The sequence below is a fragment of the Thunnus thynnus genome, chromosome 3, assembly GCF_963924715.1.
Source record: "Thunnus thynnus chromosome 3, fThuThy2.1, whole genome shotgun sequence".
NCBI classification, from domain to species: Eukaryota; Metazoa; Chordata; class Actinopteri; order Scombriformes; family Scombridae; genus Thunnus; species Thunnus thynnus.
This window is the reverse complement of record NC_089519.1, coordinates 8343454-8368915: the sequence shown is the minus strand read 5'-3', so window position 1 is coordinate 8368915 and position 25462 is coordinate 8343454. Positions and strand designations below refer to the sequence as shown.

Genomic DNA, 25462 nt, shown 5'->3' with positions numbered 1-25462 from the left:
ATGGCTGCTGTGATAACCTGGCATCCAGCCAAGTGTTTTGTTTTGTTTTTTTCTTCAGTGTCAGTTCTACTTAGACTGTACAAGGTTTCAATGAATAAACGTACTTGGCTAGTGAAGATGATTCTGATCTTCCTCGTACACAAGTTGGATTCATAAATAAATAAAACAAACCTTACTCAATTCAATACACATGTATTTTGCTGCTGTCTGGTATTAGCAGCGGTTTATATGGTGGCTAATGTTAGCAGGACGTTTATGTGTAACTGACTTTACTATGAGTTTGACTTTACCACTCTTCTTTTCTTGTACTGTACTGTTACTCTAAGTTTTGTTATTATGTAACTTGTGGATGTTGTTAGTTACCCTACATAGACCAGCTTTAAAGTAATTTAGCAATATTTTGACAAATTGCATATTGTGGAAACTTATTGTAACTTTTTTGGAGCTCTTAAATGGAAGTCAACAGGTGCATCACAGCATCCTGTCTTTGTGTTAATCTACCATGTACCTTAAAGTCCGCCTCCACTCAAAAATGTGTTTTTCTTCTTGTTGCTACAGTTGGATGTTCGAGCTTCACATTGTAGAATGATGTTTGTGCAGAGTTTGACGCTAGAAGCTGTTTTCACATTCATCTGCTGAATGAGGAAAGTTTCTCTGTGCTCACTGAAAATCTGAGTTTATAAGGCCTACAAACAGGAAATAGTTCGGAGCCAATCCTGATCCGATATTCAACTTACACATGTGTGATGTAGAAACTTGAAGCCTCCAGTGCACAAACACTGAGAATGAACTTTATAGTGAAGGAGGAGACATCTTGTGTCCAGCTGTTAAACAATGAACAATATTTGCACATTTATAGATTCTGGATTTTTTTAATGATGGAGACGGAGGAGGTGTAATTTTAAGGATTTTAAAGTGGTAATTATACTTTTTTAAGCAGAGTATTTTTGAATGTCTTAATACATGTGTGAAGGGGATCTTTAAGTAAGCAAGTCTAACAGCAGTTATACCGGCATTAATGTATGTTTTTCTCCCATTTGCATACTGGTTTTCAACTATACTAAAGGCTTTTCTGTCCTCAGGTACGAATGAGATTCATCCAGAGCACAGCAGAGCTCAATTATCTGGTGGTTTCCTACTGTAATGTCAATGCACTGTTGCGTAACAGCTAGGCAAGCATTTTATAAACACTTTTTCAAAGCTCTGCACCGGCCCACACTCTCTCTGCAGCCAGCACCTGTCCCATCATCATCTTCATCATCATATCTTCTCTGTTACTATAAGTTCTTAACTCTCTCTGCAGCTCAAACTGCAACAAATCTGCCTCACACATCTACTCAGGGATAAAATAGTGTGTCTGCTAGAAAGTGTGCAATGCAAACTTTAACTTGCATGACACATAAATGACAAATGACATCTGAAGGGAATGTCAACAAAGCAACAAAGATGTTATTTGAAGTATTGCAAACTGGTTCCTCTAATCGCCTTCTGTGTTTTTTTTAACGACTAAAGGGAGCACACAAAAGCCTTAATCATATTTTCATAATAGATCATTTAAGAAGTATGTCTAGTTAAACATTAGTGAACTCAGCAGTACCCCACCCCACCCCAACACACACACGCACATGCACACACGCACAAACATTATCACACCATCTTTGGAAACTTATCTAAGATGCAGTCAGAATAAAACATCCTGTAGTGAATGACGCAAGATCTTAAAACCATCTCACCTGCATCTGACCAGCCTTCTGTGGAAAACACCCATCAGGGGAAAGTGACAGATAACACTTTGAATGCCACAACTTTATGGAGGTGGCTTTCATTCACTTTACTAAGTTCTCCAATGGACACACTTGCTGTGAGTTACAAAATTGAATTCAGTATTATAATCCCTAGGATGCTTCAAAATAGAAATATTCATTATTGTATCTGTTCGTTTTTGTGTAAAGGTGAAGATAGAATCTAGCAATGTGTTGTATATTGTTGTTATCAATATTTTGATTTAATATTAGTTTGTTTGTTTACATCAATGTCAATAAGTGGCTTTTATTACATTTTTTTCTGTCCTTCTGGTTTGAACGCTTTTTTCCCCCCAATAGGACAAGATGTAAAAGTGGTATTTTGTGCATTTTCTGAGCTGAGATTAATAAAATCAGTCAAAACATTTTGCTCTTGGGACACAATAAGCACCTAAAAGATGTCAGATAAACAGCTACAGCAGCACTGATGATTAGAAGGGTTTGTTGTGTGTGAAAATAACATACAGTTCAGTGGATTTACTGACACCATTACTATATGTTAAATATCAAAGCCTGCATGAGTTTATTCATTCTGTAAGTAAAGACCTCACTCGTAACCTGCGTTACAAGTCCTGCAGTTTAAGAGTAGAAAGTTCTCTAAAGTTGACACATAGCTGAGAGGACACGTCTGTGAAAACACAATGCAAGTGGGAATAAAATTAGAATAGGAGCGATGGGCGTCTGCTGCACCATCCCTGGTAAAGAGGGTGTGTGTGTAAATCTGACCCGGGCAACAGGTCGGATTGAAGGAACAAGCTTTCCACAGTGTGTGCTACCTGAGACGATCAGATTTCACTGATAGGTGCGTGCAGTCAGCCTTTAGAGGTGTGACTATCGTCTCACTGCAGGATTAAAAGAAATAATGTCTGAAGTCGTGCAAATAACATTCCATTAAGTTGTTGGTTTTCTGTTAAGTCTTGATCATCAATCAGAACATCTTTGTTTGCAGAACACAACGTGTGTTCTCTGCTTTCCATTGTGTTTGCTGTCATGTTTAATTACTGTATAAATCAAATTGTATCGCTCACTCAGGTCATGATCAGGTGTTTTGCTCTACTAGAAGCCTGCGCAGGCTGTCAGAGGACACTGGACACACAATAACTGGGCCACATGGTGTTGTAGAAAATCTATACAGTATGTAAACAGTCCTAATGTCAACCATGCTGTTACTGAAAGGGTAGCATGGACGTCATCTGGCACATCACCTCCACTCAATCATTAAATTGTAATTTATCACCATCAAGCACTACTTTCTTAACATAGGAGTAAAACAAATGTGTTGTCTAATATCCCACATAGTATTGAAATGAAGGGAAGTGGATACAACACTACAAGGAAATGTGTTAATAACTAATAGGTTGTTAATAACTGTCGCTCATAGTTTAGATTTCTGGTGTGAGGAAGCCAGCTGAAAACCTGAAAACACCTTTTTTTCTGCCTTTCAAGACCAAGTTTCCAGTTACAGTTACATCACATCCCCTGTATTGGTTTAAAGAAGGCTCTTAAGGAGTATTGGATTTCTAATGTAAATACATTGACTTGTTTTACTGTTATTGCAGTGCAAAAAAGGGCCTTTCCAGGTAAGTGAGAAGCATAATAATGGGTTTGTGGATGTAGTGGTCCATCATTTCCTTTACGCACATCCTCCCAATGCATCTGTTTCCCAATCAATCCAAAGCTCACTGTTATCGGTCTGATTTTAGGCCGAATCGCTTGCACACACAACTTGTGGTATAAAAAAGGGTGGATGTGGCACCAGGAGCATCACACTGCTTGGATTTTGCTGTGCACCTGTCTTCACACCTACAGTAAGTTCTTTAATGAGTTTTGAACAGAGTTGTTTTGTCACATTCAGCGAATATAAACCTTTTGTTCTTCTTCTGTACAGACATGCCAGGGAACAGGATTGTGGTGTTTGCACTGGTGGCTGCGCTGCTTCTATCTAGTGCAGCTGGAGAGGCTAAAGAGAGTAAAGTATTACAGCAACTTCTAGCCAGGGGGGAGAAAGCGAGAGACTCGGCTAGCAGACAGGTGCCTCAGACTCGCTCTGCACCGATGGAGAGACGGGCACACCTGTCTGGGGACGAACGAGAGATCATGACGAAACAAATAATGCAAGCAATTTCAGGTATGATGTGGGTTTTGGGTGTGAACCATCATGACTGATTGATGCGTTTTGTTTTGCTCGAGTCATTTAGATAAAAAAAACGGGCTGAGGTCCAAGAGATTCTCAGGTCTGTTTACTGAATGCTTGTGTGTGGTTCATGTAGGAATGGTTTGTTCACAGAGATGATGAACTCTGGGTGCATGTCAGATCGGGATTACCAGGGCTGGGTGGACTTCGGACGCCGAGATGCAGAATGATACACATCAGTTGCCGCAACAGCCGGAGAGCTCACACTTACTGCTTTTTGTTCAGATTTTATGTACAGTCAATGTTTTAAATCCCCTGCAACTTTATAAATAAACAACTTAGCAGAATAATCATATCTGTTGGTTTCATTGCTGCATTCTTACAAACATACAAAACTGTACTGGATGGAAATGCAAAGTTTTATTCACAGGTGGTACAATTTATACACAGACTGACATATATATATATATATATATATATATATACAGCTGTGATGCTAACACAGAACAGAGCAAACAGTAGTGCAGAGAAACAGTGGTTTGGTTGATTATCATAACCTGTGTTTATGATTTCTTCCCTTTTTATTCCACAGTATCCTATGCCTTTTTGCTACATCTGATTGTTCAGAAAGATTTTCACAGAAACATGCTGTTTAAATAATTATGTCCACTCTACTTTAAATAAACACTGCCTTCAGCTTTTCAATGCCCAACGCGATTTCGTTTACATCCCAGCAGTTTTCAAAATTCCTGATGATGTGAAATACAGCAGATTTGTACAAGATTTCCAGTCAACGTGTAAAATACACATATTACTTCTAAAAATCTCATTCGCTGTCTTTGATGCAGCGCACCTGAATTGTTTCTTTGTGAGGTTTTGTTCAGGATAAAGTCCACAAAGTCAGAAATTTTAACATTTGTTAATGTGAAAGCAGGTGATGTAGGGCAGGCAGGCCGCTAAAGAATGTCGACATTATTAAGTTCAGTGTATCATCTGTCCCAATTTGGGGCCGATGTCATCGCAGTGCTTCTTAATCTAGTTATTCCTCAAGTTTGAATTCGTTATATTTGACAATCTTATATATAACATGCTTTTTTTTTTCAATATAGCAGCTAATAAGCAGGAAGACCAGAGTGTATTTTAGTGCATTTGAATGTTCTTCAGTGTGACAACATTGGTTTGGTTTGTAGTTTCAACTAACAATAATTTAACGCATGTACTCTTGTTTTAACTTTCCTCAAATGACAACTTGTTTTATATACTGTACATAAGTGATGTTCCACTGATGTTCAACTAAAAAATGACAAGAGATGAGGTTTTTTAAAACCAGAGGCAGGGAAAAACATGTAAAATGACAATCCACAAAACACAGTATAAAAAGGTTTTTTTTTTTTCCTTCATAATCTTTCTTTTTTTGTGTAAAAGGAAGCAGTTTCTGCACGTTGCTATTAAACAAACAGGTGATCAGGTGATTCTCCTGAGATGAAGATGTCTCTCTCTCTCACACACACACACACACACACACACACACACGCACACTCACGCACACGACAACAGAAGAGAATAGTACTGTACACTAAACTACAACTCAAAGTATGGCTCTAGCACATTCTGTGGCTTTTGTTTTCAAGACACCAGTGCTCGGGGCCCTGAACTGCACAGTGGGAATCACATGGCTTGATGCAAAAGTCACTACGGTGAATGAGAGGGGAGTACGAGGTGGATCAGCCTGCGTCAAACCTTCGGAGGATGTCTGACCGTGCCGTCACGACCCCTCATCCCCCAGGCTGCCACTCTGTACAGCCCGAGACTCTGAAGCTTCCCCACCAAGTTCAAGCTGAAAATGTTCCTTCTGCCCTCTTTGTCCTTCCGTGAGCCTCCGCTGCTCTCGATCGCTGCGGAGCGTGAAGGTTTCGTACTGTGGGTTCGGTGCAGGTTGTGGTGAGGATGAGTGGAGGCTGAGATGCCGTGCTCTCGCAGCAGCTGCAGGAGTCCCAGTGATGAAGTGGCTACGTTTACGGTGTCGGTGGTTGCGGTGATGGGGGTCCAGCCTCCAAGGCCAAAGTGCTGCTGGTGGGATGGGGGCGAAGCGCTCAGGTGCTCACAGTTCCGACAAGATGGCACGCCGAAAGAGTGAAGGCTGCCAACGGAAAGGAAAAATCAATATTAAAAATTAAAAATAATACACAACTGGTGAGTAAAACTGAGCTTGTTGCACAAACATGCATAAGTTCATTCACAACTAAAAAACACAAGACGGTGTGAGCAGTTTCGGTTCATTCATTGTTAGTTTCTTTCTATCGTTGCTGTAAGATGGATAAATATGATGTTAGTGTGGCGGCGCTGATGAAACAGGATCTGGTGGTTTGCTGTGATGAAAAACCTAGAAAGGGCAAAAGACACTGAAATATGAAGTGCAACAAGACAAGAATATGAGGAGGAGCATAAAAGTTAGAGAGAATGTAACAGCCCAACAGCATTCAGTAAAGCATTAGTAGGTGGTGAAGGATGTACAGTTAACAGAATCACAGTACATGATTTGCCAATTAAGTAGCTCTAACGAACTCCGATTAGGTCATAGCTAATTTGTAACATTGCTTCTTCAGTTGATGTTTTTTTTAGTTAAACAAACATGGTACTGTGCCCCTGTCGTTAATATTTGAGAAGAGATCAATCGAGCGTTAGCAGTTTATCCGCAACCCCTGACTCTTACTTTGCCCCGAGATCTTCTAGAGTTGGTGAAAGAGCCTGGACAGACGTTTTTTGCCACTGTGGAGGTAAAGAGCAGAGATTTGTAAAGAGAGAAGAAAGCAGCAGGAAGGAAGAGCAGAAATCCGAACTCTCAACACTTGTTGAATGATGTGACGCTGCAAAAAAAAGTTGCTGGTTAATGAACACTGAATAGTTGGTCAGAGTTTACTGCAACTAAAAAAAAACAAAAAACAATACAAAATCAATTCATTCATGCCAAATTTAACTTCTTATAAGTGAACTCGCTTGGTCAGAGCTGTGAAAAATACACCAAGACAACAGAACATGCTCAGAAATACACTGACATTGTTAAGATTGCATGTTTACAGTATGTGTATTCTTACCTAGCGGAGAAGGGGGGGATGAGAAGGGAGGGTTGGAGGACTTGGCTGGTGGTAATGGTATGTGTGGGAGAGGTCTGAGGGAGGTTGGGACCGGATGAAGAGACTGTGAGGTCATGGAGGGAGAAAGTCACGTTAAACTACGCATGAGGGAAAATACTCGCATCAAATGAGACACTATAAGGAGCCAATGAAGCTGGAAACTACAGTTGAGGAGGTATTTAAAGAGGATTTTAGAAGGTATTTAATGAAGTTAATAAGATTGACAGAGGTAGCGGGGGCAACATGTGTCCTACCCATGCCATGTGCTCCAGAGAGCAGCGACAGGTCAGGTTCATCCTCCTCCAGGTCGTTGAGGCTGTAGACATGCTGTATGTCCACCTCCAGCTCCCTGAAGTCTTTAGTTAGGACACCAGGACGTGGATGCAGGATTCCTCCCAGGTTTGGTTTAGCCAGCTGCTGCCACTGGTGCAGAGTCACCGAGCCTGATGGAGAGAGAGTCAGAGGGAAATGAGGTTTAAGAATGTTGTAGAACAATGCAGCTTAATTTTATTTATACTGTTAGAAATAACACAAATAATTAAAAATTCTACCTTCCAGAGGTTTGACGATCTGCAGGCGGTCTGGCAGGTAGGACCTGGATCCTCCCGAGGAGCCATAGGAGTGCCGTGAGCTGCCGTTGGAGTAGTTGGTGCCTGTTGATGCTGCCGGGCTGGAGACGAGGCTGTCATTCGGTGTCAGGAAGCCACTGGAGCCCTCACCCTCCTCACAGTTTGCTGCCAAGGCACGGAGTTTACGCTCACGCTCCACGTCAAAAAAAGGCCGCTCAGAGGAGTGGTTCTGCTGGCGGGCTGATAGGTTGCGCAAGGCGGCTTCGAGGTCCTGGCCTCCTGGTGTCCCTGGCTGGCCCAGACGCTTTGGCCCGCTGACACTGCAGAGAGAAGACGTGACAATGTTTTAATAATTGTGATGCTGTTTAGCTCTTACATACTGTTCAGAGTCAAATCTGACCCATTTTTACATTTGAGAGCAGTAAGACACCCTGAATACTGTGTTCTGGGTTAAATTCAACCCATACTTATTCAAAAGGCACCATTCAAAAATGTTATTGCTTTTTTCACATTCAGTGAAATTATTGTGGCTGTTGTCAGTGACAGCGGACCATAATAATATATTGTGTCTAGAGCCCTATGAAAACTAACTAGATAGCGGGCAACACAGTCTGGTTGGGCAAGTCTATCTGTATGAACACATTTCAACAACAAGGCAATTCAAAGTGCTTTAGATAAAACATTAAAAGGCATTAAGACAAAGTGGCAAAGAAACACATTACAAAAGGACATTCAAATATAATTAGAAATAGTTATTAATCAGTGGCACTGTTTCATCAGTCCGTTGTTTAATTGTTCCCCATCCCATGGTCACTGGGAAAGTCTTTTTTTACACTGATTTTTGTGTTTTATGATTTAACTACATTGTCAGAGTGTCTAATTGTGGTGGATGAATAAAATTTCAGCAATTCAATAAAAAAAACATGTAATGTAACACCACACCAGCACCCCCTTTTTTAAAAAAAAAATCAAAGACAGTGCTCATAGCAGACTCAGACACAGAGGAGCTGCAGCAGCAGTTTTTTTCCCTCCTTCTCACAGACGCACAGACGGGCCAGCGGACCACGGACGCACAGAGACATGCTACGAGTGGGTGAAGAACAATAGAAGCTGGAGGAGCTGCATATACACAGGTTCTCTGCCAAATTATCGAACAACATTGTCCCACTACTGGAGAAATCCAGCGCTTACTGCAGTGGCAGCTGAAACTCAAATGGGGTGCTGTGCAGGGAGATTGGCCACCAGCTGACCTGAGACCCGACCACGCAAATTACCAGGGCCATGTCGATGCACTGCTCAGACGAGTAGAGGCTAGGTTCACTCCACAAACGGACGTAAAGAAAATCACAGCCTGCAAACAAGAACCGAATGAAACAGCAGCAGATTGTCTGGTGTGTCTGGCCAAAGTTTATGATGTAAACAGCGAGCGGTCCAAGGACTTCTTCTGGAGATACAGTCTGAAGTAAAGAGATATTGTATTGATTGTGACACGGGAAGATTGGCAGCTGTTGAAAGATACGCTGCACATGCTGACATAAGATACGGAGAGAATAAAAAGAAAAAGATCAAGCAGAGTGAAGACACAGCGGCAAAGCTCCAGATGGCACAGCTGGACATGTTCCAAGGCCAGTCACGAGGGGTGATGACAACGTACAAAGGACAAAGTCACACCCATGGCCGTGGTAGGGGACGAGGCTATGGGTGAGACGGGGCACATGCGGAGGAAAAGACAAAACTGGCAGAGAATGTTTCTTCTGTGGAAAGATTGGATATTTTGCTTGTGACTGCAGACAAGTTTACACAATATGAAGTATGAAGGCACGTGCAAGAAAACAGCAACAACAATGGTTCAGCTAACAGCTGACTCCCAAGAGCTGACAGATATTCCTACAACTCTCTGAGCTAAAAGTAAATATGATGTTGGTCTAATTAAACAAGTGCAACCAATTGAAACTGTACCTAAATCAGAATCCAGACCATGTAAAGATCAATATCCACTAAAGCCAGAAGCAATAGAAGGTATGACACCAATGTTTGACCCTCTCCTGAAAGCAGGAATAATTGTACCATGTGACACATCTCAAGTGAATATTTACAGTGAAAAAGATAATGGTGGAGGGGCAGCAGAGAGAGAAAATGGCACTCTGAAAGACTGACTGACCAAATGTGCTGATACAGGACTGAGCTGGACGAAGGCTCTCCCCCTGGTGTTAACATAGATGAGAGCACGCACACATAATCTCAGTCCTTTTCAAATCCTATTTGGCAGACCAATGAACACAGGTGTTGGAGCAGCTAAAAGACAGATCCCTGTCACAGAGGAATGTACTGATGAAATGTTGAGATATTGTGTTAACTTATCTTGTCAATGCTCTTAGTTCAATCCACACACAGGTGAAATCAGATTCCGGAACCGGTTGACGACTTTCCACCAGCAGTACATGGTCATATTATCAAGAAGACATAATAATGCTCCCTAAGAGAGGTAAAGTGGCAGCAGAAGCTGTGGAGCCTCTGACCTCGAAGAGTGAAACAAACACTTTGGTGTTTTGTAGCAGAGACAACAAACACTACAGGCTCCCAGACAGTCTGTCTGAATTCCTGTTGCAGTGGATTGTTTCAGGACTGGGATCGAAGAAACCCATCTTTCTGGGATTCAGTGTTTTTGAAATTGAGAGCAACTTAAAAGGTTTGTTGTAAAAGACTCTAAAGACACATATTATTCACCCACAGGGGTGCGAGTGATGTACACACTTTTGAATACAGTGGTTTGGGTAAAATAAGTATTGATAATGTGAACAACCCTCAGAAAGCAACTTGTTTTGAGGAGGATCCACTCATAGGTGTTATTACTGTGACGACGTGTGTTATGATCCCACATAGACCAGGATTTTTTTATTTGATATTCAATAATTGTGCAGCTGCAAAATTTATATTTTGGAAAGGAATAATTTTACTCATACATGCAATACAGAAACAACATATAATACACAGTATATGTCATGTTATCAGGCTGGACTAATGTAATTTAGGCACTAGGAACAACACGGTTCACATGGCCAAATAATGTTAAAAATTATAAATCACAATAAAAAGAGATTACTGCATTTAACATTTCTGAGAAATATCTACGTCCAAACAGAAATACACATGCAGTGCAAATATCCTGTTCATCATAAACACAGTGTGCACGTACACTCCAACACACCTGTTGTCTTCTTTCTGAGGATGGTTGGAGCTGGGCTTGTCCTCCAGAGTAAGGCTGAGATTATCGGAGCCATAGTAGCTGGTTCGAGGGGTGCTGGTACAACTGGAGCGGATGGACCCTGGGCTGGAGCCTGGAAGCCCCGGGGAGTGGCACCGAGACCGCAGCCTTCCAACCTTGTTGACTACCTTCACGGTTTCAAACACACGCCACGGGTGGTTCCTGCCGGGAGAAACAGGGTATGAGTGGCTATCAGAGAACATTAACTCACACAATATAAGGCTCTCATCTCAGCCATAGACCATGAGTATGACACTTCTGGAAAATGGTTTATTCACCATATAATCCCTATATATAATCCCTGCTCCCTCAAACTGAATGGACATAATGGTTCTAAGTAGATTGAGTCCATCAGATTAAATTCACATCCACCTCCTTGTGTGATTTTGAATAAGACAATTTAAGAAATGAGTTTATGTTTTTGATTCATTGTTTCTTGCAGGCATGTTTATCCAACAGTGCAGGAGAAGAAAATCTGTAACTTTGTAGCACTTTAAAGCCTTTGAAAACTTTGACTGTATTTGTTTACTGGGACAGTTTGTCTGTTGAAAAACAACATCAGTAATTATTATTCATTTCTTATTATAATCAAAAAATATTATTTAACACTCAAAAGCTAAAAAGCTGAAGTATTCTGCTTCATCAGGATTGTGTGAATGTGCTTATATTAAATTTGATTGACAGTCGCCTGGCAACGTAGACAACCTTCCCAGTAACTGTCATCAAATCTTGATTCAAATGTAGCTAAATTTTGATTGGTGCACTGAAGTTTGTGACATCACGTTTTCTTCCTATTGAGCCCCATAACTTTAAATAAGTGAAAAGAGCAAAGACGAAAACATAAATAGAGAAATCTCTAATGTGAAACAATCAGAACTGTTTTAACTTTGGCAGAAACTACTGTCTTCGTGTTCATTTCTACAATTCTGTGACATCAGAGCAAACTTCACCTGCAGATGAGGATCATGTAATATGATTGAAAGCCCCTGTAAGAGTTACTAAATGGACCTTGTGGTGAGATTATTTGTTCAAAAACTTTGTTTCACAAGTCAAGAATGAACCTTGAAGATCAACTCTAGAATGAACTGTTCCTCGGCATTAAATTACAAACATAAACAAACAGACTCACAGCCTGATCTGACAAACATTTGTTTTCATTTAAAATACACTTTATGCTACAGTGGAGTCACTTCCTCATACTCTACGCTACCATTACCACATCTGTGACCAGTCCACATGGAGGGCAGATCCAAGAAAAGAAACATGGTAAGATTTTATTTCACCGAGATAAACTTTTAGGAAAACTACAAAAACAAAACGAAAGCCTAACCTTGATATGTTTTGATGGAACATACAATAAATAAAGGATTGATTTCATTGATGGAGGAGGGTTTGTCTTCAGACTGACACATGAAAGAGGCGATTACTCTTTTCCTGTTGCTGTCGCTGACACAATGACTAAAAGTGGAATTTTACATTGTAACATAAAGTAAACAACCGATCCTGTGGGAAAGACCAGATTTATCTTAGTTCAAATCATTGCACTTCCCACTGCAATTTATATTTGTTTGCATGAAATAAATGTTTTTTATTCATTTAAACTAAAAAAAAATAAGCTCAGTGAAGAAATTTAAAACTGGGCAGCATCTCAGTCAGTTAAAGTACAGAACAATTTAGTATTGCAACTCCTGCTTGGATGGACTCTTCCTTCAATTTCTGTATGAAAAAAAATATTGCCCAATAATTGATTGATTAATCTTTAATGGAAGTAGCTGTTACAGTTTTCTTTGACAACATACTGAATGTTAAATATGTATATGCCTGTGTGATTGTGTTCTTAGCTAAACGCTACATGGTTACTTGTGTCTTTTAGGCATATAAGAGAGAGCAGCGCAGACAAGCTACCAGACAACGCAGGGCGCGTGATTCAGACAGTGAAGTGTCTGCGCTTCGACGAGCCCTACAGTCAGCTAAGAAAACCAACCAGAAGCTGTCCTCCATTAATTTTAATCTGGGGAAACAGGTTGAGGAATTCAAGCGCATGGAGATCAGTTGGGTAAAGCAAAAGGGGAAACTAATGCATGATAACAGTTGCATACATAAGATATTTGAGACAAAATACAACAAAGCTAGAAATGAGATCAACAGGTTGGAGGAGGCTTTGGATGCCGCTGAGGCCGACAAAGAGCAGATTAACAGGAAGAATGAGAAGATCAGAGAGAGCCAAAAGGAAATAGAAGCTCTTCAAGAGAGACTCCATCACCAAAGGGAGATTATCAATATAGTCCAATCTTTCTGGGAGAAAGACTACAAACAGCTCCAAACTGACTTTGAGAACATGGTGAATGTAGTCAAGGCAGAGTTGGACAACCAGTGGAGCCTTAAAGAGATACAAATAACCACTGAACTTAAAGAAATCCATGAGAAGTGCCGGATGCAGCGAGAGGACATAATGATAAAGGAAAAGATGATCACCGGGCTCCTGAGGGAAAGGCTGGATCTCATGAACGAAATGTTGCAGACTGCGATCCAAATGCACGAGAAGGACGACGCGCATGAGCAGAGTGAGAGACAGTGGAAGATAAAATGTGAGGCCCTGGAGTTGGTGCTCAGGAAGGAGCACGCTAAGAGAGAGGAGAGTGAGAAGGTAGGCCCTTTCACTTTCATTCATGCTGATCACTTTGCTCTGCAGAAAAGACAACTTGTTGAGAATTATCCTCTGATAGCCTGATTGAAATACACTCTGATATGTCTTGTCTTTTTTTCTAGGAGCCAGTCTCAAAAAAGATGAAGAGGCTATTCAGTTTCCAAAGAAAGAAGAAGGCAGCTGATAGCGACAGCGAGGACAGCGAAGACAGCGAAGACAGCGAGGACAGCGATGATGATGCTTGACTGGCTCCAGCCGGGCAGCAATAGAGCATCATTCACACATGCTACACTCCTTCCTCTCCCTCTTCTTTCCTTCACAGTGGCTCACTCTGTAGCTTGACAAAAAATATTAAAATCATATTTGGCTATAATGAATGACTGTTTTTCAGTGTTTTTGAAACTTTGACCTCCTTCTGGTTCTCTCGCTTCTCTCACACCTTCTCTTAAGATCACTTAAGAAGATACTTGAATGTATTCTCCGTATTTTGAAGCATTTAAAAATATTTTTTGTTTCATGTCAAAAAAAAATGTTGTGTTACTCATTTTATTTCACTGACTTCAGGGGCGCAATATTTTACCACACGTCAACCAAACCCAATGTGATTTTTCAGATTTATTTCCTTTAAATAATCAGTTATACCGTCTGTAAATTTCATAATTCACTGTAAGGCAGTAATACGTTCCAGACGGCCCCTGCGTGATGGCTTGAATGAACCAAAGTAAATTGGTTTGGATTAAAGTGATATTTCACCTCCAGTGAAGTCAAACACTCATCCCCTGTAGGCCTCAAAAGGCTGTAAAAAGTTTCTTGATTGCTCCTTTGCAGAAGAGCAGCTGCAGTCAGCTTGAATTTACAGCAATTACAATACATTCCAGCCGTGACAATTTTTCACAGTGAGGGGGATTTAAGCATCAAATTAGCCTTAATGACTCACGTAAAGTAAATTTCCCGGTGCTGAATTTATGGCTCTCCAGTCACATGAGTCCTGAACTTTATCTAATTATAGGAATTGTTCTACGCATGAGAAGGCACACATAATCAAATCCACTCCCATTACATTTACAGTGTGAACAGACAAATCTATAAACAGAAAAGGGGATCAAACAACACTTTGAGACCTGCCTGTGAACAAGTATAGTTATAAAATAGTAACATTCACTCACTTATACTCTGAGGGAGCCGGTGTGTCCAGGCCTTTGCGGAAGGTGCCTTCTATCTCTGCTGCCAGACAGTCCATGGGAAGGACAGAGGCCAGTGCAGTGTACCGCTGCACTGTGCTGTTAGGCAGGCTCTTATTTCGCAGGTTTTTAATGTCCTCTCGGGCCTCGTGCAGCATGTCCTCACACTCCGAGTACTTGTCCTGCAGGTCCTTGAGCTGCAGATAGGGGGAGACAAATCTGTCAAATTGTAGTACATGAAGAATACATTGTACCAATCACAATGTTGGAGTTAAATAACCACTTCTGTTTTGTTGTGAATTCATTTATTAAATTTTTTTTTTTTCAAACTGAAAAAAGGATTATGTGTCTTGTTTTTTATTTGCTTCCTCAACATTGTGGTTTTGGTAATTGCCCGCAATAACATTCCATGAAAACAGGTCGGCTGACTTTGTAAACGTTTACTTGCATGTTTCAGACTTGTAGACACAGAAACGTGTTTTTATTGAAGCTGTTCAATAAGACAAAACAAAACTGAGCCCGAGAAAGAATGTGAAAGGACGAGCATGTTTTGCCAAAGTAAGTGAAAAAGTCTTGCCTCGGATTTCAGTTTAGTCTGGCTCTCACGGGAGGCACTCAGGTGTTGGTTCAGCTCCTCATTCTCATGGGTGAGCTGGAGGGACAGAGAGGAGGAAGTTAAGATAGTGTTACTGTGATTTGACGTTTGTAGATCAAATGGAAGCATCTGAAAGCAAAGGTATGTATTTACTGTGATCTATGACATAGCAACTGTTTTATGAACGCTTCTTAAGAGCATCTTGACTCTTGAATTTGTGTGTGTGTGTCTCACCCCTTTGCAGCGGGCCTGCAGGTCAACAATCTGAGCGAGCAGTGAGCTGATCTCCTCCTGCTGTCGGACAGAGTCCTCTACCTTCCGCGCCAGCTCCTCTGACAGGTCGACTACCTGTTTATTGACAGATGCTGAAACACACAAGTCCCATTATTACATTTGTAACTGAGTGTCTAGTCTACGCATTACAGTGTTCTTATGTATTGAAACGAGACTGGAACACTTACAGAGCTCTTCCACACACACCATCATCAGCTCCTGTTCTTGCTCTTCGTAGTTCGTCGTCTCTGTTGTGAGATCGTTGGCCTGCAGAAATAACTTTAATGTCACAACTCAAAATGTTGGAAATTTCATGCGAGATTGGGTTAAGAATTGAGATGGATCACATTTTCTACTGTGACTCAACTGTACTGTAAATTCTGTGCATCCTTGCATCTCATATGTATATGTTAAAGACACTGTACTGCACGAATCAGACGTAACCATGAACAATGAAAACGACATTTTTCAATTGTCTTATTTTGTCTTAATGTACACAAGACTATGAGCAGCCTTCCTTTTATTTCACTCAGTGTGAGAACTATGAAGCGTTGCATACTGTACCTCTGATCGCAGTTTGCGGTTCTCCTCCTCTAAACCTTTTAGTTTCTGCTGCAGGAAGTCGTAGTGGACAAAGTTGCTGAGAGAACTGCATGATTCATTCCTTTTTATTCTACGACAAGAAAAGAAAATGTGTCAGCATTAGATAACTCTCTTTTTTCACTATCGGAAAAAATATTTTTAGGGAAATATGCACAACCTTAAAATATACTGTGTGCGTGTTGTACTCACGGTGAGTGTGACTCTGCGTTCTCTATCTCCTCAGTGCTTGCATAAAACTGGAGGAGGTCGTCTCTCATAGTGAGCTCGTGACGAAGTTGAGCGATCTGGAAAATAAGCCACGATCACTTGAGCTCAGCAGACAGTTAAAGCTCCTATATTGATAATGTAGCACAAACAGATGATATATTTCATATTTGTTTTCATCAGAGTGCATTATGGGGTTTGTTTATACCTCCTCCTTTGCAATTTCAAGCTGTTCATCCAGCATTTCATTCCGCGCTGTTAGTTCTTGGTTTTGCTTCAGGAGAGATTGACCGATCCGCGCTGCTAACTCAAGATCCCGCTCTTTCTGCAAAGTAACACAAAATAATACCAAATTTATACAACCTGTATGGATAAAGAATATTTACATTTCTATTTCAAAAAATAGAGGATACACAATCAAAGTTTTAGCGATGAACTCACAATCGCAGAGATGTTTTAATTGTATTTTCTGATAAAAACAACAGAGCTAAAAATGGTGACAAACAGTGATGGTCAGTGAGGCGGATGAGTTTAATCCTCTTTAATCCTGTTCATCTGCTGTGTGTCTCTCTCTTACCTCCTCCAGCAGGTGGGTGACTGCCTTTATGTCATGATACGTCTTGGTGACCTGGCCCACTCTGTCTGAGCACAGCACTGAGGGAGGAGGGAGAGAGGGATTTCATGAATGGAGGAAGAGACGGGGCTTTAGATGGTACAGTAAGAATATTGTACACAGCCTTGCAGTATTTCTATGATGAGTGGTGAGCAACAATGACAAGTAAATGGGGAAGATTTTTTTTGATTTGGACCGATCCCTTCGTCTATTCTTGTTCCAACCAGCATCACTACTACAGAAAATGATTAGAAGAGTTAATTTTATACTGATAAAATAGGGTTTTCCTTCATATCATCTTAAATATTTATTAAGTTTGGTTACGTCGCTGTTCTTGAGCAATCAGTGCTATAATTTCTTAAACTGCACTTTCCAAAACTCACTTGGAAATCAAATCACTTGTCCAGTACTATATTGTCTTTATCTTTAGATTTTCTGTTAAACATTTCTAGAGATATTGTTGCATTTCTGGATGTACTTATCTGTTGAAAATGGATTATCTATAATGAGTATCCAAACTGGATTACTATTTATTAATTACATAATCATGTTAAAAAATGAAAGTAAGAAAGGCTGCGTCCATGAACTTGTATCATTTAATAAGAACCTGTACCAACAAAAAAACTAGACTCTTACACTGACAACATTGTTCTTTCTAAGAATCATCAATGTCTTGAATGGAGCTTGTTTCTCCTTTAAGTTTCCAGAGCCACAGACCACAACATCTCCATGTGGTCAGCCACGTATTGATCCTCTTAGCTTGATCCTTTTTAGCCCAGATAAGACACCAATAAAGACCTCGTTCTCCTGGATACCAATATAGCTCAATGGGAGAGACTGCTAGGATTAAACTGAAGGAGTGTTCACAACAGCAGGACATGTACAGCATGGAGGGGATAACAGTGACTGACTATTGACCTGAAACTCTGTTTACACCCTGTAGGATGGCTTGTTTATGTCCACTTCAAAGTCAATAAGGGTGATGATGTGTAAAAGATTAGTCATGTCCTCAGTTTGGATCGATCTGTTACTGACGTGGACAGGAACTTAATTAAAGTCATTAATGTACTGTGCATGAGCCAAACGGAAATGGAAAAGTAATGATCATTTGTTATTTCTTAATTATCTGAATTTCATCATAAATCAACCAATAACTTATAAACAATAACCATTAAGTATAATATTGTGTTTTAATTTTGTATTCTTTCTTGCAACACTGCATCAAATTGTAGGTTCATGCTTTTGGAGCACAACCTGTTGACTTAAGATGGATACCATCTATGAACATCTGATTCATTTCCATTTAAGGCTGTACAGAATTTGCCTGGACTAGCGCAAGTCTGAATGACACTGCATACCTCTAGACTAAAATCTGTTGAGTAATCTTACTTGGATAGAAAGCTTAGCTGGACTAAAGAGATGGATAGTTGCCATACAGCAAAGTAATTAGATTGAGATCCTTGAATTTGGCTTGGAAACGCAGTGATTGGGTAGCTGTATCAGTATCTAATCAGCCTAATGGAAAGAAGCTAACTGGGGGGTGAACTCATGTACTGTAAAGTATAGCTGCCCATGAATTATATAACATAAATAAGGCATATACCACACTGAGGTGATTTACAGTAGAGGTCACGTTTCATCTTCACTAAGCGAAGTAGGCAGATATACTGCGCAATAAATGCAGAAATGGATTACAGAAAATAAAGTAGGAACAGTTTGAGTTCAAGAAAGCCAAACAGAAAAATGATGTTGGTCATTATTAAACTCTGCTGGGAAATTTAATTTTAGAGCTCACAGTTGGCTACATAACAGGTCCACTGGCAGGTTTCTCTCAAGGACATTGCAGCAAGGCAGCAGGGCAAATGAATTTGATAGATGGATGAATCTGGCCAACTCTGTCTCCCAAATATAGGTCACACATACAGTGGATCTCATTCATTCTGATGACTGCACAAATACACTCTCCTTAAATAGATTTTATTTCTTTTTTGCAAATTCCTGACTTCATTACAGCCAAATGTGATAATCACATGGATTCATTTTGTTCATTACTCTGCTTAAAACCTATATATGGTTATAATAGATGTACTCTTTATTCAGCCTGATCAAAAAGAGTGTCGACATTTCACTTTCTGATAACAAGATCTTGCTCTCTGATTCTTTACAATCGCTACATGACTTTAAACCATTAGGGACAACGAACTATCATCTTCCAAAACAGCAACCTACATCTTCAGTTCTTAAGCACTTAAAGGCTTATTGTGTTATTGTAAAAATACATTTTAAAAATGAACAAAAGGTTAATCACATAATAATTCAAACTCTCTCAAATCCTATTGTGCTTTAAGTGGATTGCAGCCAAAAAGCTAAAAGCAAAGTCAGCAGTAGATACTGTCCTGTTCCCGAGCATTGACCTACAGATCTATATTCACACACACACACACACACACACACAAGTTACTCAACTGTAATAAAAAGCCAAATCAATCTTCATTCAATCAGTGCAGCAAGTAAAAATTCACTTCATTAGCCTGTATCAACTGTGTGTTCATTTTCCACTGCTGCGTATCATTTACAACAAGCAGGCTCTTGTAACTCTTAGTGAATAAGGCATCATGTTCTGTTCCTCAAGTATTTTTGATTGTTGCTCAATGAATGCTTCTTTCAGCATGCATCTACACTGTACATCTGCCAAAATACCTGATCTATTTCCTCTTGACCTGACTGCCACAGATCAAGGTAAGAGATGCGGCTATGCCAGCTAGAGGTGTTAGGGTTTGGTTAGAGCTAAATCCAGGCAGCTACCATAAACTGTTAGCCTAATACTAGCCTATGGATTTACCTTGCAGACAAAGGTATGCTTATGACGTCTGTCATGGTGTGGGGGGGGGGGGGATCAGACAGGCATGGATGAGCTCCGAGAACAAGATTCACTTTGATCCCCTGTTTATCTCTGTTGTTGTAAAGGTGCAGACTTCACAAGATTGACTGGAGCTAAAAATTGTCTCTATGGACCCTCTTGTGAGTCCGAAATAAAGTTTGAATTGAATTGTTTCATAAAGCTTAATAAATCTGCTGGGATATTCTTAGAGCGGTTAACATTAAAGTAACATTAATTCCACTCTAAAGAATTAGAAAGGAATTTTTAATAACATTCATTTTAATAACATTATCAGTACCAGATCCATCACTAATAGGTAAACATATTATACACAATACAGAGCAACAATGAATCCAACAGAAACAGCTTAAGTACATGTGCGCTGAAAATTTTATCCAGTGTATTTATCCTCTTGTGTAACAGAAAGACCAGAAATTTGTTCAGAACGTCCCTTCTTTCTGGAGGGGCGCCTGTGTCGCAGTTTTGGTGCAAGTACCAGCCACATACCCATTTAGACAAAGAATGACCCACACAGAGGAGGAATACAGGAAACTCCTCGCTCATATTACCTGCTCTGTTAAATCAGGAGATCAGTGCAAGGACCTTTATAACCTTAGATGTGCAATCATGTCCTTCATTATAATCACACTGATCAGTTAGAGCACTGTAACTAGATTAGATTGTCAAGTATTAATTGAAATGTAGCAATACTGTCACTGCAAAACATTACAGTATAATCAAAAACAACTAACAATACTGGACAGAAACTAGAGTAGCAGTAGAAACTAGAGTACAGTTAATGTACCTGCAGGTTTTGTTCCACTGAACCACAAACCTCCCCATGTTTGAGAACATTCAACCAGTCATTTTTAGAAAAGCATTTAGTTAAGTCCTTCATTCTTATTTGAACATTTTAATTCTGTTAAATACTATTAACAAAGAGCTTTTCACTTATGACTAAAGCTTGCATTAAGATACTATTCAGAAATTCTTTTGCATTGATCTCCATATGAAAACAGTCATAAAAAAGCGATACAAAAGAAAACCTATGATCACAATGCTGCCAATGACAACTGCTTATATAAACACACCGCTTGATTGTGCTCCTGCAGCGTGTGTAGACGGACATACAAGCACACACACACACACACACACATACATACACACACAGGCTCAGTGACCTTCACCACACTAAGTGGAAACATTCAAGCTGAATATATTTACAAAACTGCACAAGTCTTCAGGCACCTTCATGATGAACTCCAGCAGTCTTATAATGACAACCACAAAAACAAGCATTTTTCTGAATGGCCTGAATTGTTATCTGCGTGATGTACCTATGACATCACTGCACCCTGCGCTCTGCGGTACACGCTGTGCACTATTAAGTATTAAAGCACTTAGATAACAGAGACTCTGACAATCCAATGTACAACCAAGTAGACCAGCCAGCAAAATTAAATGACACTTTGAACTCCTTCCATTATATTTCATTTTTCTCTACACGTCTTCTTACTCTCTCCTCTAAGCACGAACTCTGCAGATCGCTGATCATTCCCTTGTGCATGTCACCTTCCTTTTCTTATCCTCTACTTCATCACGTACACTTATCTCACCTTGTGTCACCTCCCTGCAAATGCCATCACTGTTGTTATTATTATTATTGTTATTGCTGTTGAGGCATTTCTTCTCCTCCTCCACTACTTCATCCACAAGACTGGAAGTGCTCCTCTCTTCTTCCTCCTCCTCAGATGCAGAGGAGCTCCACACCTCCATGGTGACCGGTGAAAAACTACCCTCCGTGTCTCTGTCCATCGGTTAAATCCCTTCTTCTTCTGATTCTACTGCTTGTTCGTTGTGCTGTGACACACCAGTAGTGCCTCTAGCATCATCCTGCTGGCTTGTGTGTAGAGGAAAAACAGTGTCCACTATCCTACGTGAGTGGGCGTATACACCTGTGTTTGTGTGTTCAAGAGAATCTGAGCTGCTTGGTGTTAATATATAATCCCTCAGGCTGTAAGGGCCATCTGTCGTCATGCCTGCCTCCGTTCACCTGGCCACGTTGGACTACCGGGTAAGAGAAGAGGGGGGAAAGAGGAGGAGGGGTGAAGGAGGAAGCAAATGCTAAATTATTAACCATAAAAGCTGATAATAATCGCATTGACCTTGTCCAAGCATAAAAACATAAGTATTATATGGCTTTAATTGAAAAACTATTAAGGATCGGAAGCTGATGCAGTTTAAAGTGATGCTGAATTAAGCCCATTCACCCCTGTGAAATGAGGGAGATGGTAGGGTCCGCCCATGCCAAGGGCTGCTTTTATTCTCCACACATACGTAATACCAGAGTGATGGAGAGAGGGCTCTGCGTAATACTGGTGCAGAAAGAGCCACTCCTACTTCACAGGGGTCTGATGGAAGAAACAGAGTGAACACAGTCTGGGTTGTTCAGAGGAAACCACCAGAAAAAAATACTTATCTTTTGTTTATTTGCCTTGAGAGGGTTTCCCCATTTCCCCTTCCATTCAAACATATTTCTCCCTATATATAAACAACAATTCCTTTTATGTAATACGTAAGATATTTATATGAATAAGTAATCAAAATTCTTCAAAATCAAAGAAATTGCTGCAAAAAACAGCTTTTTGTCAACACACTAGGAGAATATTCTTTTTTGCTAGATTATGAGGGAAAACACTGAGATTTTTATTAGTGTTTGTTTTCATTTCAATCAAGGTTGAATCAAGATAAAAGTGTCCGATGAATTTTCCAGCCAACTCTATCGTGCTGTCATATCTTAAGTCATTCTACGCCTGTAATCACACTCACTGTCTTGTCTCTGGCCGTCCCATGCTCTTGCAGATGCTACGCAGACGCAGCAGTTTCTTAAAATCAAATATTAAAACTACTCATGAATTTTTCACCCACAAACGAACTGTTCCAGGTCAAATGCTGCACGCAAGAGACAGTGTAGACACAACTTTCACCATCTGTGCTATCCCATTTCCTCCTGCCCTTCGTCTCTGAAAACATTAGTTGGTCCTTACAGAATAAATTGTTTTAAAGTAGCAATTAAAACTTATATGGTATAAGAGGAAACTACATCACCTTCTAGAGAAATGTTCAACCACTAGAAGTTAAAAGGTCAGTAGTACAACAGCGTGACTAAAAATGCAGCAAGGGAAAGAGGTTATAAGGAAGTAATGTTTCAAGTACTGTGTCCACAATAACAAACAAAGACAACAAACAAAGAGTTTTCTTCAACAACATGTCATATATATTCAGTAAGGGCAGTTTGTTACAAAAACACAAGCAGTTAAGTACAGTTTGAGTAAAGGCATGATAAAATTAACTCACTAAGTTACTAAGCACCATATCACGTGTCACATGTCTCTGTCAAACATTGACCAGTGATGCCAGCTATCAGTTTACAGAGGGAAAACCTATAAAGGTCATTTGCCACCTTGTTTTGACCCACAATGTCAGAGATATCACGTACTGCTCGTGTTTATGATCTCATATATATATAAACAATTATTATTTATTAAAGATTTGACATGTTTATAATTTAACGAGAGAAGCGAGATCCCTCCCTGCACTGCGTGTCTGAGCTGTTTCGTATTGTAGGTGATATTGTAGGTGTGTACAATGAGTTGTGGATCAGTGGTTAAGCATGTCATCAATGTTATGTTACGTGTGACTTAAAATTTTGCTCAAAAGCTTCCTAGAAATACTGGTTGTACTAGTCAGTGAAATGAGATATGTGGCTTCTTCGCTTCATAACCACAATCATATTAGGTTTTTAAACTATGTTTCACATGCTGAGACTATATCTTTCAGCTTTTTATCAATTATTTATAAAAAAAAACAACGTAATGTGTTAAGAAAGTGTTGCCTATTTACACAAAGCAACATCAGTATTCATTTAGAGTTTTGTGTGTGTGTCCTTTCAGCTGCTTTTGGTTTCCATCCACTATTGAGAAAAATCTCTCTAAATGCTCCACTATGTTCACCAGTGAGTCACTAACGTTGTGTGTCTGGTAGACTCAGTTTTATTAGAGCTTAAAACAGCAAGTAAGGGTCAGGTTATGCTAGAAGAGAACTGGTTCCTATGACGTGCTATTGCTGTTTCAAACAGCCAAACTCAAAGGCGAGGTGAAAGCTGTTCAACTATCAAATAAGCACTTCTGATGGAGTATACTGTCACTTTAAAAAGGTACAGGCTGCAAACTCTAACAATAAGCTGAAACACATTAAAACACTCCGTAGAACTGAGAGGGAATGCAGAGTCGGCTGGGTTTGTCACTATGAGCACCACTGTCCACATTACATAGTCATATGATCTACTGTTAATATAAAAAACATTGAATATGGCAGCTTTAACAGTCAATTGTTTGGTGTGCCACTTCACAATTTTGCTTGATACTGATATATTTAGAGATAGCTAGAAATAGCAATAAAATACTTTTGAATATGTAGGACCAGCAGAAACCTCAATCATACCCTAGAAGACAAAGGACTCAGGGAAAAACTCTACACTCTATACATCTCAAGACTTAAATGGAAACACTAACAGATGGAAAAGAGAAAGAAGCAGTGAGCCTGAGTAAAGAACTCTAAAAGCAAACAACACCATACTGTATGTCACCTGCCAAAGAGTCAAACACTGCAGCCAGACACAGCCTGGCACAATCTGCACAGACCAGGTTAGTCTGTCCTGCTCCTGATAGGAACATGCGGCTTGGCATCAGCTGAGTACAGCCTATCTAGCATTATAAGGACACAGCCAAAAGATCTCATGAAATCAAATCCTATAAAGCAAGGTCATAAGGAGTAAAGGATATCTTGGAATAAAATTCGGATTGGCAGATCTTTCCTGAGAAACTGTTAGAAGAAGGTTTGATATATGATATCAAATGACATTTGATATATGACGCATTCGAACAGTGGCCCTTATTATTAACTTCTGTCTCAGTGTTGAACGCTATACCACTATTACACTATACTACCTGTTTTAAAGTGTCCTTTACCTTTTCAGATCACTGCAAAGTAAATATGGCAGATACACATGGCATAATGTTACTAATTGATGCACTGATTTTCTGTCTTTGCATCATGGATGTCAAACTGCTCCCTTAAGACTCACTGATCAACCCTCCATTTTAAATCTCAGAGCAGACAACAGCGTTTTAGGGTAGTAGGGGAGAAAGTATCACTCATGCATGCTGATACAGTACAAAGGCCATCTAAGGTGTGAATGCACACAGCCTCCCGTCACCTCACAAGTCTAGACGTACGTATGCATCTAACTATAAGCCCTCTGTGGGTTGCTGCGGCAACTGACATGCTAACAATGTCATAGTGATGTCAGAGCGGCTGCTGGGATATATCGTCTGCAGAGCTCCAGCGGAAACTGCTTAGGACGCCAAGTGACGGCAGGTTAATCGGCTTGGTGACATTTGACATCTGTGACTCACAAATGTGGCAGAGAGTGTGGAAGAAAGGAGAGGAGAGATTAGTCTCCACACATTTGGGTCATTACAAACACACAAGAAACAAAG

At 40.1% G+C, this 25462-nt stretch overlaps 3 protein-coding genes across 4 annotated transcripts; 2 read left to right on the top strand and 1 right to left on the bottom strand.

The window, feature by feature from the left end:
• The first annotated feature begins 120 nt into the window (after positions 1 to 120).
• Positions 121 to 4343, top strand: LOC137178201 (gastrin/cholecystokinin-like peptide). Its single transcript, XM_067583919.1, has 3 exons — positions 121 to 3610; positions 3691 to 3930; positions 4090 to 4343. Exons 1-3 carry the CDS (start codon positions 3550 to 3552, stop codon positions 4164 to 4166), a joined length of 378 nt encoding a protein of 125 aa, XP_067440020.1. The 5' UTR covers positions 121 to 3549; the 3' UTR covers positions 4167 to 4343.
• Positions 4338 to 21928, bottom strand: hap1 (huntingtin associated protein 1). Of its 2 annotated transcripts, XM_067583895.1 has the most exons (15): positions 21518 to 21928; positions 16985 to 17061; positions 16616 to 16732; positions 16393 to 16487; positions 16165 to 16273; positions 15789 to 15867; positions 15562 to 15692; positions 15310 to 15384; positions 14718 to 14929; positions 10848 to 11066; positions 7622 to 7959; positions 7325 to 7513; positions 7032 to 7134; positions 6650 to 6705; positions 5936 to 6076 (listed from the first exon to the last, which is right to left on the bottom strand). In XM_067583895.1, the coding sequence occupies exons 1-14, from the start codon at positions 21714 to 21716 to the stop codon at positions 6666 to 6668; spliced, it is 1983 nt and encodes a 660-aa protein (XP_067439996.1). In that variant the 5' UTR covers positions 21717 to 21928; the 3' UTR covers positions 5936 to 6076; positions 6650 to 6665. The 2 variants fall into 2 exon arrangements, with proteins under 2 accessions (XP_067439995.1, XP_067439996.1); XM_067583894.1 differs by lacking the exon at positions 6650 to 6705 and having other exon boundaries at positions 4338 to 6076; positions 21518 to 21927.
• LOC137178137 (golgin subfamily A member 6-like protein 26) lies at positions 12032 to 13922 on the top strand. The gene is made up of 3 exons (XM_067583914.1): positions 12032 to 12170; positions 12778 to 13551; positions 13674 to 13922. Exons 1-3 carry the CDS (start codon positions 12141 to 12143, stop codon positions 13794 to 13796), a joined length of 927 nt encoding a protein of 308 aa, XP_067440015.1. The 5' UTR covers positions 12032 to 12140; the 3' UTR covers positions 13797 to 13922.
• Positions 21929 to 25462: the final 3534 nt, after the last annotated feature.